This window comes from Ciconia boyciana, chromosome 12 (genome assembly GCF_034638445.1).
Source record: "Ciconia boyciana chromosome 12, ASM3463844v1, whole genome shotgun sequence".
In the NCBI taxonomy this organism is placed as follows: Eukaryota; Metazoa; Chordata; class Aves; order Ciconiiformes; family Ciconiidae; genus Ciconia; species Ciconia boyciana.
This window is the reverse complement of record NC_132945.1, coordinates 11,221,261-11,237,854: the sequence shown is the minus strand read 5'-3', so window position 1 is coordinate 11,237,854 and position 16,594 is coordinate 11,221,261. Positions and strand designations below refer to the sequence as shown.

The following is a 16,594-nucleotide window of genomic DNA, read 5'->3' as shown; positions in this document are numbered from 1 at the left end:
CCAGTGAGCACCCAGAGCCCTGTCTCCCTCCTGAGGGGCTGGGGCTGCCGAAGGGGGCTGAGGCAGTGCAGGAAGGTAACGGATGCCCCAGCAGAGCCTCGCAGCCACCCTGCATGGGAGGCTGAGGAAATGGCTGTGTGGGTAACCCTGAACGCAGCCAGCCCACCTCCCCCTGCTCCTCTGATGCCTGCTTACCCCACAGTGTGCCCCTCTGAGTGCCTTCTGCCTTGTATCCTCCCTGTGCTGGAGTCCCCAGCGTCGCTTGCTAGCCTTGGCTCTGCTCAGCGTCACCCAGCCCCAGCGAGGTTTGGGGGTGGAATGTGCTGTGGGGACATGGTGCAGGTACCAGGCTCCTCTGCCACCTTGCCAGGGCCTTCTTGGGCTGGAGGAGCCTTTCCTGCACTGCTGAGCAGGGAAAACGCACTGCTTGTTCAAAGGAAGCGAAACAAAACCAGGAGACTTACAGAAAGCCCTTGTTCCAGCGAGTCTGTGTTCACGATAATGGGAGCAGGGCTGGCCTGTGAGGAGACAAAAGCGGGATGTCACCAAGCTGAGTGATGAACCCAGCCCTTCGCAGTGTACTGCCTCTCCCCTGGCTGTGCCACCACAGGCGGAAGAGAGCAATTCAGGAAGGGCTCTGCTCTTGTCCCTCCTCCAGGTGCCCAACAGCCCTGGGACAGGAGCAGGGCCACAGCATGGCTCTGGGCATCGGTCCCCTCCTCAGGCCTGGTGTATCCCCAACACCCCATGGCCTTGGCTGCTGGGAAAGAGACAGGGAAGACTCTCCCAGCCTCGGGCCAGAATCTCACCAGCACCAAAATTTACTTGAAATCCACATTACCGAGACATTAGGAAATAGGAGGAGTAGGGAAGGAGGTCCTTCTGAGGGAGGGACCTAATGCCAGCAGACCAGCCCTGAGGCCTTCACGCACCTTCCAGCAGCTGCTGCTGCCCCTCCTAAGCACAGGGCCACCATGCCCTGGGAGAGGTGGCAGCATTTGGTCCATCATCCTTGTTACCCCTGGGGTAAACCCTCTGCTCGGCAGCCTTGGCTCATCCCCACCACCAGCACATGCATCCCCCCTCTCTTGCAGGGCTCCCCATAAACTTCTCTCCGGGTCCCCCTTCTCCTGGGCTGCCCTCGGCCCATGAGCTGTTTGCACATCGTCGGAGGGACACACGCCCAGAGGGCAAGCGCGGGCAGGAGAAGGCGGGGACGAGGCCCTAAAGGGAGGGAGGCTCTCCCGGGAGAAGGGCACGGGGGAAGCTGCAGCGCCGGTGGCCGGAGGGACGGGGCGGACGCGGCCCCCGAAAGCCGCCCCGGGGTCCCGGCGCGCCGGAGCTGTCCAGCGCCGCAACCTCCTGAAGGCGCGGTGCCCCGCGGAGCCCGCAGCGCAGCCCCTTTCCCCCGGGAGCAACCCCTGCCGGCGCGGCTGCTGGGGCAAGGGAGCTGGGGAAGGCGTCTGTCTCTGAGCCGGAGCGTGAGGGAGAAGCGGCAAAAAGTGAGAAATTTAAGATTAATTACAAGGCCGAAATTCCTCGCTGACACGCAACAGCAAGTGGTGCAAAATCTGGAAGGTCAGGGGTGAGCCAGGATTCACATCATCGTTCCAAGGCTCGTGTGGAGAATAACAGCCAGAGCGAGATGGGGAAACGCTAAGAGACATGAGCTACAAGGGGAGGTGAACCCTCTGCTGCAGGGAATCAGAAACATCAGAGTCAGGGACAGGAGCAAGCAAGTCAAGGTGTGGGCTAGCGCAGCAATTGACAGGAATGACTGTCTGTCCAGTAATGTGGGTAGTTGGAATGCACAGCCCAATGGCCTCTGTGAGTCTGTGATACTTTCACAGGAGCAGGCTACCACCTCATTGCCCTCCTCTGGGTTTATAGGCCCCCGACAGAGACCAACCTCCTCACATAACCCGGCATGGCAGTCCCTACAACCTCCTGTTTTAGCTGATAGTATTTCTGGACTTTTCACTCTCCTCATTTTGTAGGTGGGAGAGTTAGGGGTCAACCAGATTGTGGTTTAAATCTTGCCCTGAAAGGTTCTGCTCTCATATGAATGGAGCAGGAAATAGTTAATTTGATTTATTCAGATGCTTTCTGATCTTTCCTGCAGCTGTAACTATTGGTTACAAAACCACAGTTTTTATGGCAATTAATTCTGTAGCTCAGGCAAATATGACCACTTCCAAGCACTCCTGCCAAACCCCTCCCACACACATAAGAGAATCGCAATTTTCAGGTCCAATGTCTTGGGATCTCCATGGCCCAGAAGCAATGTTAAGCTGGGAATATCCCCTCTCTGGCAGTACACAGTCCTTGTATTTAATACATATAATTTGTGAGATAGCATATATTAAACCTGGCACTGACTTTCATTAGTCCCCAGTGCAATTCTAGGAAGGGATTCCACATTTCAAGGCAAAAAAGAAGTTCTTCTACTGCCAGCAATTAACAAACGATGGATGTTTGAACCTTGATGTGCCAGAGGCCAGCTCTTATTAGATGAGTTTCCAGGAAGGATGCAGAAGAGGCAGCCTAAGTGAATATAGCCCATCACGTGCCCCATGACTTATGACATGAATTCAACTCCACAAATGATGCTTTGGATCACTCCCAGGGAGAAGTGCTCTGTATGATAGTGTTAGAGAGGCTTTTGCAGGTCCAGCCTGAGTCCTCCACTGAGCCCCACTGCAGTCTCTTTGTTGAATTACTAATAGCCCACAAATCACACGTCACATTGCCTCGCTCACTCAGTGGTGAGCCCTAAGGACATATTTTGTCTAGCCTGCTCACTGCACACCAAGCATCCTTTGCAGCCATTCCACACTAGTGATTTTTACATCTCAAAATACTGCTAGGAGCACAGTTTCCCACTCAGGCTCCAGATGGGACCCAGGAGATGCCGAATGTGAGTGGCTGCTTAATACAAAGTCACACATAGTCAGAAGGAATTCAGACCAGGAAATCCCTGCTTGCCTCCTGTGGCCAGCTATTCCAGCTACTACAAGAAAGGTGTTTCGACATTAGCTCTGACTTCCACTTGCAAATATTCCAACATTTGCACCTTGCCTGTTCTACTGCAGAGTCAGACAAGACCTAAGACTCAGAAATAAGCAGAGGGCCTGAAAATGAAAAGCCTCTGCTTCCCTTCGTCAGGCAGGCACCTGTACCAAGCCCTCTGCTAGCCAGGCGAGGAGAGAGAACATAATAATTTTTTGCTGGGCAGCAGGAACGTGCTGGTGAATTAACCATGCCCTCAATTCTATAGGTAAGTAATTTATGCCCTAAGGAGCAGGGGGTTGCTGCACACAGGGAGGAGAAGGAATAGGCCTGTGCATTCAGGTCACATTCAATGGGGGCTGTCAGATCTCTTCCATCTAAACCGCTTCATCACACTATTATTATTTACCAAGCCCTGTTTGTGCCTGGGGAGTTTACAAATGGAAAGAGCAGAGGCCCAAACCCTACGGTGCTCACCCCAAGGCAGCAGGACTACCAAAGCCCAGCAGAGCTGGAGGTGCCCTGAACTCCCTCCATCAAGCAGAGGTGCAGGGGGCCACACAGATCCTTGGGCTCAGGAGCTGGAGGCTGCGGGGAAGGTGGGACTCAAGGAGGACCTTGGGGAGCAAGGAGGGTCACTGCACAGACGCAGAGAGATTGATCTAGGCACAAAGCCAGTGAGGTAGAGGACAGCTGTTGGGAAAATTTCGGCAGCAACAGGAGTCAAAGGGAATAATGGTGAAGGGGGATGAGGTTTGAAGGTCAGGATTCAAGAGCTCTCTGGTCTCATGGGGGCTGAGAAAAGCAGAGCCTCACATTCACCTGTGTTGAGGCACCAGTGCTTGAGCACTACACAACAGTCCCAGTGCAGCCACAGCCCAGGTGCTAATGGAGGAAGCAGCAACCTGCCCCATGCAGCCCACAGCAAGGAGCTGGCTCCCTGCAGAGGCCCTGGGAGAGCCCAGAGCCTGTCTGGGGGCAGCTGCCTCTGTTGCTAAAGCCAGGAGGAGGCTGCGGGTCTGCATGAAGGGCAGGAGGGCCATCTCCTCCCCGACAGCCCACAGCCCCCCCTGGGCTGGAGCAATTCCACTGCAGCGTGTGAAGGGAGCAGCAAGACAGCTGGCAGCGCTCAGACACACCTCAGGCACAGGATGCGGCCTTTCAGAAACACCTTTAGATATCACCTCTGGGCAGTCATCTGAGAGGGACCACTGCTGTTTGGGCTGTATTTCTCATGGGTGACTGGTCTCAGCAGCCCAGGGGCACTAGCCTGGTGGCAGCCAAGCCCCAAACGTCTATAGGTATCACCCTTCACCTCCGTTTCTATTGCAGTCATCTGCTGGGGCAAAGGTAGGAATTGCAAAACATGATGATTTTCCAAAACTTCCAAAGAAAAGAAAAGCTGCAATTAAATGCAAACAGAGGAGGTTCGTTAGCTTGCTTCTGAGGGCCAAGCCTTGCCCTGTGGCATTTCCTCAAGGACTGCTCTCCGGGCTGGCACAAGGGAGCCGAGCGGGGAGACTCTGAACTGAAAGTTCAAGATAGTGTCTTTAGAGCTGAAATCCCGAAGTTTTGCAACAGTTTCACATCCTCCACAGAGCCGGCATGGGGGCCAGCCCACAGAGGTCAGGAATTACGTACTTCCTCCAGACAAAATAAATGCGCTGCAGACATCCCAGGCCAACGGCAACTGGATTGTGCCCACATATAAACCCATTTCCATCTTAACCAGCAACAGGACTCAGACAGAAGCCTCCAGAGCTGACAAATACCAAGCCTAACACACGGAGCTGGTCTCTGCAGGAGGCCGGTGTGCCCCATGTGTCACGTCCCGAGGGATGCGCAGGACAGGGTGACTATTTGTGACGCTGGGCTAGTGCATAAGAAGCAAAGTACTAACTTAACTCCTTTACTTCTGCAACTTTCCCAGATTGGATCAGAGTGAAAAGTCAATCTGCCTTTTAATATCCTTTGCTTCATATCATCTGAGGTATAATAGTAATACTCAAAAGGAAATGGTTCTGGAGATAATTGAAATTCAGTCCTTACATCCTTTTAAAAGCTCTCAGGAACGGACCCCAAGTGGAGAGATGCCCAACAGAAGCATCTAAACAGGGTGGACACACTGGGCTGCCTGTAGCCCAGCTCCATCTGCTTTGATTTTTTTTTTTAAAGGGTGTTAAACCATGGAGAACGCTGTGCATTTACAGCTATGAAAGCAGCTGCTGTGTGGCAGGACGCCACAGTGCCAGGCGCTAGCTGTGAACACGCAGGTACCGGCTTGGGGACACTGAGGAGTGGTGTGATGCTGCCACGGCAGCAGGGTCGGCTGCGGGATGCCCAGGCACTGACAGGCTCCCGCTGCTGGGAGGAGCAGGTTTGCACCAAGCTAATGAATTAATTTCACAGGAGCGAGCCCAGGTCCTCCCGGCGCAGCACACACGGTGAGCCCACGCTCACCGCCACTCACCCTGATAAGCACCGACACGCTCATCTGTTTCGCGCCAGACTTCCCTGCCCTTTGCACAGACGCTGGTTTCCCCAGTGCTGGGGCTGCCTCCTGCACCAACCTAGAGCCCAACACATAGCTGCCAAAAACATCACCTCCCAAAGCACCTGAGATGACACAGCTCCTCCACAGCAACCTGTGGGCACTTCTGAGGTTGACGCAGGACAGAAACCCACTCCTGAGGCTCCCTGTGCCCAAGGTGAGGGAGGGGACGAGCCCTGGCTCTGCCCCTGCTGGAGGACAGGTATGTAGAGCAGAGGAGTGTTGGCACCATCCCTCCAGGCTGCTCTGAGCACCCCTGATGCCTGCACACCTACAGACCCCCTCAGCTTTCACCTGGACATGCCCAGGGAAGCCACTTCACAGGCCTCCTGTTAAGAAATGATGCATGGCACATCCCCTCCGGATGGAAGCCTGGCTCCGAGCTGGCCCAAAAGATGTAGGGCTTTTCCTACATCTCAATACCAAATCCATGCTTTGGCCTTCCTATCCCTTTCCTTCTCAAGGACAGCGGTACCACACTGCTGCCAGAGGCTGGTCTCCTCCTCACAGCTCCCTGTGCTCACCTCTTTTTGCTTTCATGGGCTCTCTACACGGTGGCCAGAGCCAAGGGTGCTTGGGAGTGTCAGAGAGCTGCAGAGCCCTGAGGGATCACTGCATCCCTCAGGGCTCCCACGCGCTGGGGTGGGGAAAGGGAGCAAAAGAAAATGGAGGCTGGAAACTTCTGGAGACTGAAGAATTTCATGACCAGAGATGAGTCTCCCTTCCCTTTAACTGGGCTGGACAAAATAACTCTCTTTGCATTTTTTCTCACCCACTGCAAGAGCAACCTGTTGGCTGACACTGTTTGGGCCTGCATGAAGGGGAGTAACAGGCTGAGCCTGACCCCATGCCCTCCTTCTGCACAGCTCAAAATGTGGAATAAATGACGTAGGGAGTGATGCCGGGGCTGACTATGGAGCTTGTGGGTGCCCAGATCCCCCATGTTGGTCCCAGCCAGCCAGGCACTTGCTGCTGTCTGTGCCCCTGTGCTCAGCTCCCAGCCAGCGTGGTACCCTGTGGGTGAGAGCAGCCCTCCTCTCCAGGCTGCCTCTGGGAGACATCAGACCTGGGCCGTTTCGGTGGTGTAAGCAGGCTCTGGGGCCGCAGCGGCAGAGCCCCTGCCCCGCGGCTGCACCTCAGCACTGGCTCAAAGCACTGCAGCCATCCGGAAATGGGGAATGCAGGACTTGAAAGGTCCCTGGTCACAAGGATCTTTGGCAAAGCTGCTGAAGTGCCCAAAGTGTAATGTGAACACAAGCAGCTACTGAGGGTTTAATCTTTGTTTTGGTGCCCTTTTTTTTTTTTTTTAAAGAGTAAGCTTAAATAGGGACTGGAAAAAGCCTTCACTCAGTGGAGAAGGAAGAAAGCTTCCCCAAACAGAAGCTCTGTGGAGTCTAAGTTTCCGTTTAGAAACCATTAAGGCCAGCATGTTCGTACTTGAAAGTTAGACATCCTGTTCCAGGCTCAGCCCGCTAAAATAAGTGACCCAATTTGCAGAGGTGCTGGGCTCCGGTAGCTTCCCTCTGACCTGGCGGTACCAAATAAAATTGACTCAATTCCTTTTTTCACAGGAATAGTTATTATCATCTGAAAGACTCACATGCTTTTTTCCCCCCTCTCAGACAAATACATATATACAGGGGGAAAAAAAAAAGAAGAGTGAATAAGGGACGGTGTTAAAATAAAGATTTCTTTGGTCCCTGGGATTCAAATATCCTGTTTTCTTCTCTTCGGTAAGTTCCAGTGCACACCTAGTTACAAAGTGTTAAGAAACATGTTTCTGTGGGACAAAAGCAAACCAAGATCCATCAACAAAGCCTCCAACTAAATTCCAGTTAATACGAAGGTGACAAGAGGGTATTTAGGGCCTGGCCCGGGGTGCTCTGAAGCACCACGTGTTCCCAAAAATAATTACACCTTCTGAGCAGTCCTTCAACGAGCCCCATCCAAGTGAGCTTCTGCAGACTAAACTGTGAACTTCATTTCAAATTCAGGTATTCTGAACTTGTTAAATTCTGTCTTGAAAGTTTTCATCTCCAAGTCCCTGATATATGTTCATAGCATATTGTTGGATTTGCAACAAGGGCCTTTGAGGGATCCCTGTATCATCCCATCTTTGCATGTGCTAAAACCAGCTGTGAGCATTAGCACCATTAGCACTAGCCCATTGCATCCCCAGCACTGGCACGACCTTACAGCGAGGGTTATGCCCATTCCCAAATCGCAGCTGCAATGCTGAGCCAGAGACACACCATCCCTCCTACCAGTGCGCGGGGTTTGGGATGGCAGGCAGAGCCCCCATGCCCCAACCACACTGAGCTCCTCATGCTGCAGCGCAGATCAGTGCTGGACCTGCTCTCCCCCGGGGCCCAGAGACCATGGTTCCCTCAGAGAGCATCCTGCACGGGGCTGTGCGCTGCAGGCACCCGGCACATAGCCACGGCCACAGCTGATTATGGCCTGATTAGTCTTAATGACTTCCTCTCTCTAAATGAGCATCCGCAGCTAGGGAAGGAACGGAAGCTCCTCTCCTCCCATCACGGCATATGATGCGCTGAGGGGCTTACCCAAATGAGGCAACTCTCCAGGGACAGCAACAGTTTCTCCTTTGCTCCCTCCTCCCACCCACCTCTGTACCCAGGGTACCTGGACGGGACCTCTGGTACGGCCATCCCCTGGGTTTCCCTCTCATGCAACCCCCCGTGGGACCCTCCTTCCTTGAGCACAGCCCAAGGACAGCCAGTTTGTTTTGGTGACACCCCCCCCCCCCTTTTTTTTTTTTTTAAAGAGTAAGCTGAAATAGGGACTGGAAAAAGCCTTCACTCAGCGGAGAAGGAAGAAAGCTTCCCGAAACAGAAGCTCTGTGGAGCCTAAGTTTCCATTTAGAAACCGGATCCCTGCCGAATCCCCGGGCACTGGTCAGAAGCAGACTCAGGCAGGCCCCAGCCATGTAACACCCAAAACTATGGGGGAAGAGCTAGGTGGAAAGAGCAGCCATGAGGGCATGGGGAGCATCTCTCCAGCAGGGGTGAGGGCAGGTGCTGCCACAGCGGAAGCTGAAGGTCTTCCTGCCACTCCCAAGTTCTTCATGAGGAGCCACCTCCTCCACATTGGCTACATCCCTGCTGAAACCTGCCCGTGCTTGGTCCTGGCTGCCTCACCAATGCACTCTCCTCCTCCTCTGACAACGTGGCAGGGCCACATCCTCCCATTTTCAGCAGGTACTTTCCTCTTCTACCACATGTTGCGCTGATGGGGTCTCTCCCACTTACGTAGCTTTGGATGCTGCCTTTACAGCAGCAGCTACATCTCTACTATGGCCAGTTTGGACACCGGCTCCAGTGCCTCTCCCTGTGCTGCTCCCAGGGTCCCTCCAGCAGCTTGACAGCCCAAAACCAGCAGTGGGGTGCAGCTCTGGGGCCACGGTCTGCGCATCTGGGCTGGCTGGCTGGCAGGCAGCAGTTGGTAATCCAGCCAGAGAGGAGCTAAGCTCAGTCCTTCAACTCCCCTCTCTACTTCCAACATTATCCCTTTCCATATTAACGGGATGTGTCGGAAGGGTCAGCAAGCACAAGTGCACAGCCCCTGTCCAAGGGATTCACATGCTCAAGGGAAGGGGAAAAAGTCTTACAGGTTTGGGAAAGAGCACTGAGAACATCTGACCTTCCTCAGCCCGGTCCAGGGGATGGGTGACAGCAGGACATGGGATGCTCCGGGGTGGGCAAGGGAAACCGGCTCACCTGGCATTTGGGTCTTAAGGCATAAGTTTCCCCAGGAGATGGACAGGGAGGGGGGAACGACTTTATAAAGCATTAACTGAGCCTTGGTTCCAGCTGGGTAGCCGGAAAGGAAGGTCAAGACCATCAGAAATATCAGCTGCCTCCCAGGTCCACAGGGCAAGGGGTCGAGGGCAGGCACAAGGCTGGGTTTGGGGGAAGAAGAGCAGCTCAGCACCTGCTTATAGCAACTCAACTGGGTGATGACGGCAGGATCACCAGACGGAGATGCCCAAGAAACAAGCTGAGAGGTGAAATCAGATGGAGGGAGATATATTAGGAACAGACATGCAGATTTACATATCGTGAGTGAGGAGGTGACAAACAGGTCTGTGGGATGGGAATCAAACTCTCACAATGAGGGAGTGGAGTGCGATGAGGAGTGATGGAGAGGGAAGACCCTCCCGGGACTCCGGCTGGCGGGAGGACATGCTGGAAGAGATGCTGGAGGTGGAGGGAGGGCAGGGGGACCACCAGCGACTGCAGAGCAGGGGCCAGGCAGATGGACGGGGTCAGGAACAGACAAGCACCGCGTTCAGTGATGGAGCCAGACGTGAAGGGCAAGTTTCACTACACTTGTATCTACATTTAGGTTGCCAAAAATACCTTTCACAGATTGGCTGTCTTTAATTAAAAGGATGTCTTCTCTGCTCCTGGCATGATGCAGAGCTCGTCCTGCCATGGAGGGCTCTGCATGGACGCTCTGCAGGGGGCCTTTCCCACGGGGTGGCTCCTCTCTGCCCATGTCCTCCTGCGCCCTGCCAGGAGGGCAAGTCAGGCAGCGGTGCTTCCCCGAAATGCCCCTCCACGGCACAGGCACAGAGCAAAGTAGGAAAATTTCACCCCCTTCCTGTTTTGGCTTCTCTCCTTCCCTCCAAACGTGGAGAACGCCTTCCTCCTCTCTCCTCCTCCACCTTCCAGTGCAAAGATTTAGCTAATTTCTTCTATGAATAGCACAGGAGTAGCCATAGCAACATCACCCTGCCAACCTCACCACCTCCACTGCCTCCGTGTCCCCGGCACGCCGTTCCTCTCACCCTCCCTCGCACCTCCCCAGGAAACATCTGGGGCTTCAGCCATTTCCCACGAAGCAACCCGCGTTTGGCTTCCTACCTGCCCCCTCGGCACTCTCCCTCCTTCCTTCCAGCCATGCCTGCCCATTGCTCAGAAACCCAGCCCAGACCCCCCCCGCCTTCCCAAGGCTCTTTCCTCCCCCCACCACCCATGCCCCAAGAGCCCCAAATCTAGCAGCACCCGAAGGCTTGGTGAAGGCTGGTGCTTCCGGCAAGATGTGCCACCCTGTGCCCACCTACTCCAGGTAATTCCCTAGTGCACGGAAGAAACTATAAGAAGCAATGTTTGTGCGTGGAAAAACACCTCCTTCGGTGAAACACTACCTGCCAAAGACAGGCAGGGAGGACCTGTCCCCCTCCTCCACCTGCCTGGCCATGAAACTCCTATGCCGGGGGGGCGCGGGGAGAGGGGCACGCAAGCCCTGTGTGCTCCGGGCACTTGCCAGTGGTCAGGGACTCATTGCGATGCTGCTCTAACCCCCCTCTGCATCCTCCTGAGCCCCCCAAGAGGGAGAAAGGGGCTGCAGAAAGACATCGCATTTCTGGCCAAGCAGGGCCAGCAAACCTGGGGCAGCCCCGGGGGCGGAGGGCACTTCCCAACCACGTGCTGCAGAACTGCACTGCCCCAAGACCCTTCCCCAGCCATGAGAGGAGGTGCCCATGCCCCAGCCACCCCAAATGCACATTAAAATGCTGGTGAGACCCTTGGGAGCCTCATGGGGGACCCCGCTCTGGCCACCGTGCCCAGCACCAGGGACCTCGGGCTGAACTAAGCCACAGGGCTGGACCTTCCCCGCGAGAGGGAAAGGTGCCGGCTGCTGCTGGACTCACAGTGCAGGGAGCAGCGCCGGAGAAGGGGCTCGGGCATGGCCGGGCAGCTCAGCTCTCCTCTCCGGAGAGGCTGTGGGCGTCACTGTGCAGGGGAGAGGAGAGGTTTGAGTGCTTTGCTCCTCTACTGCGCATCAGGGATGCTTCCCTGGATTGCGCTGCTATTCCTTCCCCAAAGCCGGGAGTCCTCCGCTCACCCCAGTCTGGCAGGGGAGGACTCGAGTCCCCCACCAGCAAGTGAGGGAGGACAAGGAGGGCACAGGGCCAGCCGGAGGAATGGTGATGGGAACAATGGAGGACAGCAATGACAGCAAGCACAGGGAGTGGGGACTAATGAACAGGGAACATGGATAGATAAGGGAGAAGAAATGGAAGTGATCTCAGAGGGGAGAAGAAAAGGAAAGCAAAAAGAAATGAGGAACACAGAGCTCAGAGATCTCCTCCTCCCTACAGTCAGGATTAGGGGTTCTCAGTTACTGGCATTGCCTGAGCAAGCTAATTTGTGTCCTAGAGAAGGGAAGAGGCAGGAGGAGAGAACTAACGGGGCACTGGAGGTGGGAGGAGGTGCGGGTTGACATTGGGACTGTGCCGTGTGTTGGGCAGCACGTGTGGGCACGTCTCACATGCCGCGGAGCTGCGCACAGGGTCTGCAAGTACACATGATGTCAGAGAATATACACCACCATATGCAACCATGAGCACATTTCCGATGTCAGAGCATCTGCACACACGGCCACACCAGAGTGCGCAGGTGGTGTGCACTCTCCTCTGCTTGCGTGAAGAAGCAAGAGGAGAAAAAAGGCTTAAATGAGAGGTGGTGAAGCTCCCTGGGAGGTGAACAGATCCCTGCTTTCCCGGGGAAGCCTCCTGCCACGCACACCCTTTCCCACCTCTGCTGCTGGAAGTGCTTCCAGGGACAGGGAGCTCATTTAAAGGGGCAGCCCTGAAAAATGGCAGCCCTGCCTCTAGCAGAGGCTCTTGAGGACACAGAGGCTGTCTCCTCAGCTCCTGCAAAGGAGACTGGCTTCGCATTGGCAGCATCTGGCCAAATCTACCCAGAGCCCAACATCTCCGGGCCCCCCAGAGCCAAACCCATCTGCCTGGGCACAAGCCATGCCCAGCTGTTTCCATTTTACCACTTTTTGTCCCTCTGCCCACCACTGGACTGAGAATAACATGGATTCCTGATGGCTCAGGCACTTTGCACCCTCAGATCGGAAGGGGAGCATTGCTGAGGTATTTGCTGCAAAGCTTTACTCATTGCATACATTTGCTACACACCAGGGAGCAATCCTGCCTCCTCTGATACAGGCAGCGCACATAGCACACATGTCATATTCTACATGCAGACCCCACTATGCTCACATAGCCTCACACACTGGCATCCTCTGTTGCTTGCAATGCCGCGAGGAGCTTTTGATTATTTTTTTTCATCTTCAGAAAGGCTAAGGCCGAGCAGAGATTCCCAACGTGGACTTTCAGAGCAGCCCAAGCCCCGGAGCTCCGTGGCAGCACCACAAAGACAATGATTTCTCTTCCACCATTGCAAAAACATGAAAGGCTCCCTGACCAGCCTACCACGGCAGCAATGCAGCTGGCATCACTTTCTTCCCAGCCTGCTTGCAATCGTCTTACCAGGAACCCTGGGCTGGACCTTTCATGCAAGCAGAAGTGGAAAGGAGGGAGCAGACATACTTCAGTTCCCTGCTCCTACCCAGGTCCCCGAGCTTGCTGCTTTGGATGGAGGGAAGGAAAGAAATAGCGAAGGAAAGATGGAAGAATGCTTGCCAGGAATCAGCAGGCAAGAGAGAGCAGAGGCTGATTTTGATGCAAAGAGTGGCAGAGAAAGAGACAGAAAGCAGGACCAGGCTGATAGGAAGGTGGCTGGGTTTTTGGGTGCTTTCTGTAAACATCATCTGAGCGTATCAGCTTTGAATCTAATTATTTCAACCAGAGCTACAGACTGAGACAGTAATGAAGAAAAAACAGGGGAAGGGAAGAAGAGGGTTGTGTTTTCCGAGGGGAAAGGAGGAGAGAATTCCCATTGATTCCCATGTGTCTGCCTGCTACAGCATCTTGAAATAATAATTAGAAGGATCAATAAGAAATCATGTGAGGTTTGAAGATAATGAATGAAAGAGGGAGAAGCAGCAAATTGAAATGCCTTTCTGTAAAGCAGTGTAAATTGTTTTTCAGGCAGGGTCTAGCCTCCATTTTAATGCTTTCCAAACAGCTCCAACCATTTTCTAAGCTGGCTTGTGCCTTCAAAAAAAGATTGGTCCCTCCATTTAAGGGAGAAAGAGAGACACAGCCTGAGAATGGGTCCTGGAGGAGAACACTAATAAAACGAATGTGTGTGGGAAGCAATGGAAGCAGTGAAATGGGGCAGAATGCACACAGCATGCCAGCGACCAGAGCAGGGTTACGTAATAATCTTAGGGAGCAGGGACGTAGCAGCAGAGCGAGGAAACCACAACTCAATGGAGAGCAGGTGCCAGTTTGGGAGCGCTGGCAAGCAGCACCGCGAGCCCACGAGGCTGCCCGGCAGGCAGCACACCCCATGCCTGCTAAACACAGTATGATGGGATGCCCTTGACAGTGCCGAGGCTTCACGCAATGGCATCGTAAGCAGCGAGGACCTCGGGTGGGGTGTCTGAAAAACATCGGGCAACAACTCGATGCCCACCTTGAGCCGAGCAAGACCCAGCTGGCCAAGCTTGGCCCTGGGGAGGCTGCTCTGAGGCAGAGCTCCTACGCTGGGCAAGACCACGGCGGCCAGCCCAAGCAACAGCGATGCCAACCTGAGCGACACCGGCGGCCAGCCCGAGCAACGATGACAGCCAACTGCAACAACGCTGGCGTCCAGCCCCAGCCATGCCAGCATCCACCCCGGCCACCCGCGATGCCCCAGGGGTGACGCTGCACCCTGCCACGACCCAGCCACTCTCCCCGGGTTACCCCCCATCAGCCACCCGCCCCGTCCTCTCCCGTCCCGCACCGGGGAGCCGCTGCCCGTACGGCTGGCCCGTACCTGCTCGTACCAGTCGCGGCTCGAACACGTGCACTCGGGCCACCAGCCCGGGCCGCTCCCGTTCACCTTGGGCGCGCTCTTCCCCGGCGGCGGCGGCGGCGGCGGCGGCTTCAGCGCGACAGGGTCGCGGGCGGGGGGCCCCAGCTTGGCCTTGCCGCGGGCAGCGGGCGCGGCCCCCCCGGGCGCGGGCAGGGTCTGCGAGCCGTACCCGCCGTAGCCGTACTGCTCGTGCTGCCACTCGCCGTAGGAGGGGGGCTCCATGCGCCGCAGGGCCGCCATCCGCGTCACCTCGTAGCACTCGGGGCACTTGCAGCAGTGGTGGTGCTTGTGCATCGCTGCCCTCACACCATAGAGCCGGCAGAGAGGGAGGGAGGGAGGCGGCGCGGAGGGAGGGAGGGAGGGAGGGATGCTCGGGGGACGGCAGCGGCCCCCGCCCCGCGCAAGGCGCGCCTGCCGCCTCCTCGCCCGCTCGGCGCCCCCGGCCCCGCGGGCGGCAGCGGGAGGAGGAGGAGGAGGAGGAGGAGGAGGAGGAGGAGGAGGAGGAGGAGGAGGCGTGGGGGGTTACAGCGCGGTGATCTCCGCGGGGGCGCGCCGCGGCATCGCCCGCAGCGCCGCTCAGTCCCGGGGCCGCTCCCGGCGCGGCGCGCGGGGCAGCGGCTCCGCCCCGCTCCGCTGCATGGGGCAGCTCAGCCCGGCCCGGCGCGGCTCGGGAGCGCGGAGCGCGGCACCTGCGGCGGCGCGAAGCATCCCCCGCCTCCCCCCCCCCCCGGCGGCCAATCCGCGCTGGCGGAGCCTCCGCGCCCCGCCCCGCCCCGCCCCGGCGATGAGCGCGGGGCTGAGGGGCGCCGGTCGCCGTGCGCCGCGGCCGCGCTCACCCCCACCGGACGGGGCAGTTCCCGGGCAGGGGGTCCAAAACCCGGCTGCGAGCAGCGGGCCCTGCGGGAGTGCCCGCGCTGCCCCCGCTGCTCCCCGGCAGCCTGCGGCTGGCGGCATCCGGAAGGAACAGCAATCCTCCGCTCAACAGCCTCATGCATCACCTGCGGCTGCCCTCACCCCGTCCCCATCCGCAGACGCACCAGGCAGCTCTTGTGCGGCTCCGTTCCTCTAGCCCTAGCACGGTGGTGGGCAGCCCTGCCAGCTTTGTGGGTTGTGAACCACAAATAGGGGTTCACTTCGCATCAGCTGTGATCCACACTGGAGTAAGAAATAATTTTTCCAGACCTGAACCATGGTCACTAGCCCGGCAGCAGCATCTCTGTTGCATCCCCACGTCTCACCCTGCTTTGCTGGAAATGTTACCGCACGCTCCAGCACAGCACCCTGGGGATGCTGCCATTGCCCAGTGAGCCACGGGTGCATTGGAGGTGTAGAAACACGAAGGGCCTTTGCTGGGCATTCCACCTACTGCCATCAGGGGATGGTAAAAGCAGAGCAGAAATGCCTGCTGGTGCAGCAGGGCAAGGGTGCTGCTCCCAGTGCAGCTCAGGCAGCCCCCCCCACCTCTTGCACAGAAGTGCCAGACTGGAAGAAGTTCAGAAGAGAGTCACCCAGACAAATTGAAGGGTAGAAAGAAAAACCGTTACAAAACCCCACGTCTGACCAGTTAGAACCTGAACATGGCCTCCTAATGGTTAAGGTTTGTAATAAACACTAGGGTGGGTGAAGAATTATTTGAAGAAATGGTACATAAATATGTAGAAGAGCAATGAAAGGTGCGCAACAGGGCTCCTGCAGGATACAGGCAAAGGAATGAGACAGAAGCGGTAGGGGGCTGCAAGTTGAGCCACAAGACGTGGTGGTTCAACACCCCAATTCAGGCTGCAAGATCTGCAGGCTCCTACTGGCCTCAAGCAGCCAGCTCAATAAGGCCCTGCTCACAAGCAGGGCTGCGGGAGGACGGAGCATGTGACGGCTGGTCGGACAAATGCCCATGCCCACTCCTGTTTTCTTTAGCTCTTTAAACTGCAATACAAAATTACTTCTGCACTTGACCACCGCAAACAGAGGTGCTCCTGCAGTGTTTGCTCCCAAGTGGTCAAGTGAAACGGTTGCTTCTGGGCGAAGGGGAGGGGCAGAAGACACCCAGTAATCAGGATCCGCATTGTCCCCAAGCCCCACGGTCCCTACCATGCCGTACAGAGCCTGTCCTCTCCAGCACTGCCTGCACTTCATTGCCTCTGGGCTGCTGAGGTTACCTCCATCACAGGATGGATGCTACAATCACATGCCGCTCCATGCTTAATTAATGCCATGGAACAGTGTTGTGGCTCAGATACACTACACTGAAATTTCCCCAACTGCAAGCTTAGGACAGTCATAGTGTTGC

At 56.1% G+C, this 16,594-nt stretch overlaps 1 protein-coding gene across 5 annotated transcripts in view; it reads right to left on the bottom strand.

Annotated features, from left to right (window-relative positions):
• Positions 1 to 16,594, bottom strand: part of DLG3 (discs large MAGUK scaffold protein 3) — an 80,675-nt gene that overhangs the window by 40,340 nt on the left and 23,741 nt on the right. For 2 of the 5 annotated variants that reach the window (XM_072876586.1, XM_072876587.1), the window contains exons 1-2: positions 14,269 to 14,601; positions 465 to 518 (exon numbers count right to left, since the gene is read on the bottom strand). In XM_072876586.1, the coding sequence (XP_072732687.1) occupies positions 465 to 518; positions 14,269 to 14,601 (387 nt within the window). Of the gene's footprint in view, positions 1 to 464; positions 519 to 14,268; positions 14,602 to 16,594 lie in introns of those variants that run through there. The other 3 variants (XM_072876588.1, XM_072876589.1, XM_072876591.1) reach the window with 2 other exon arrangements.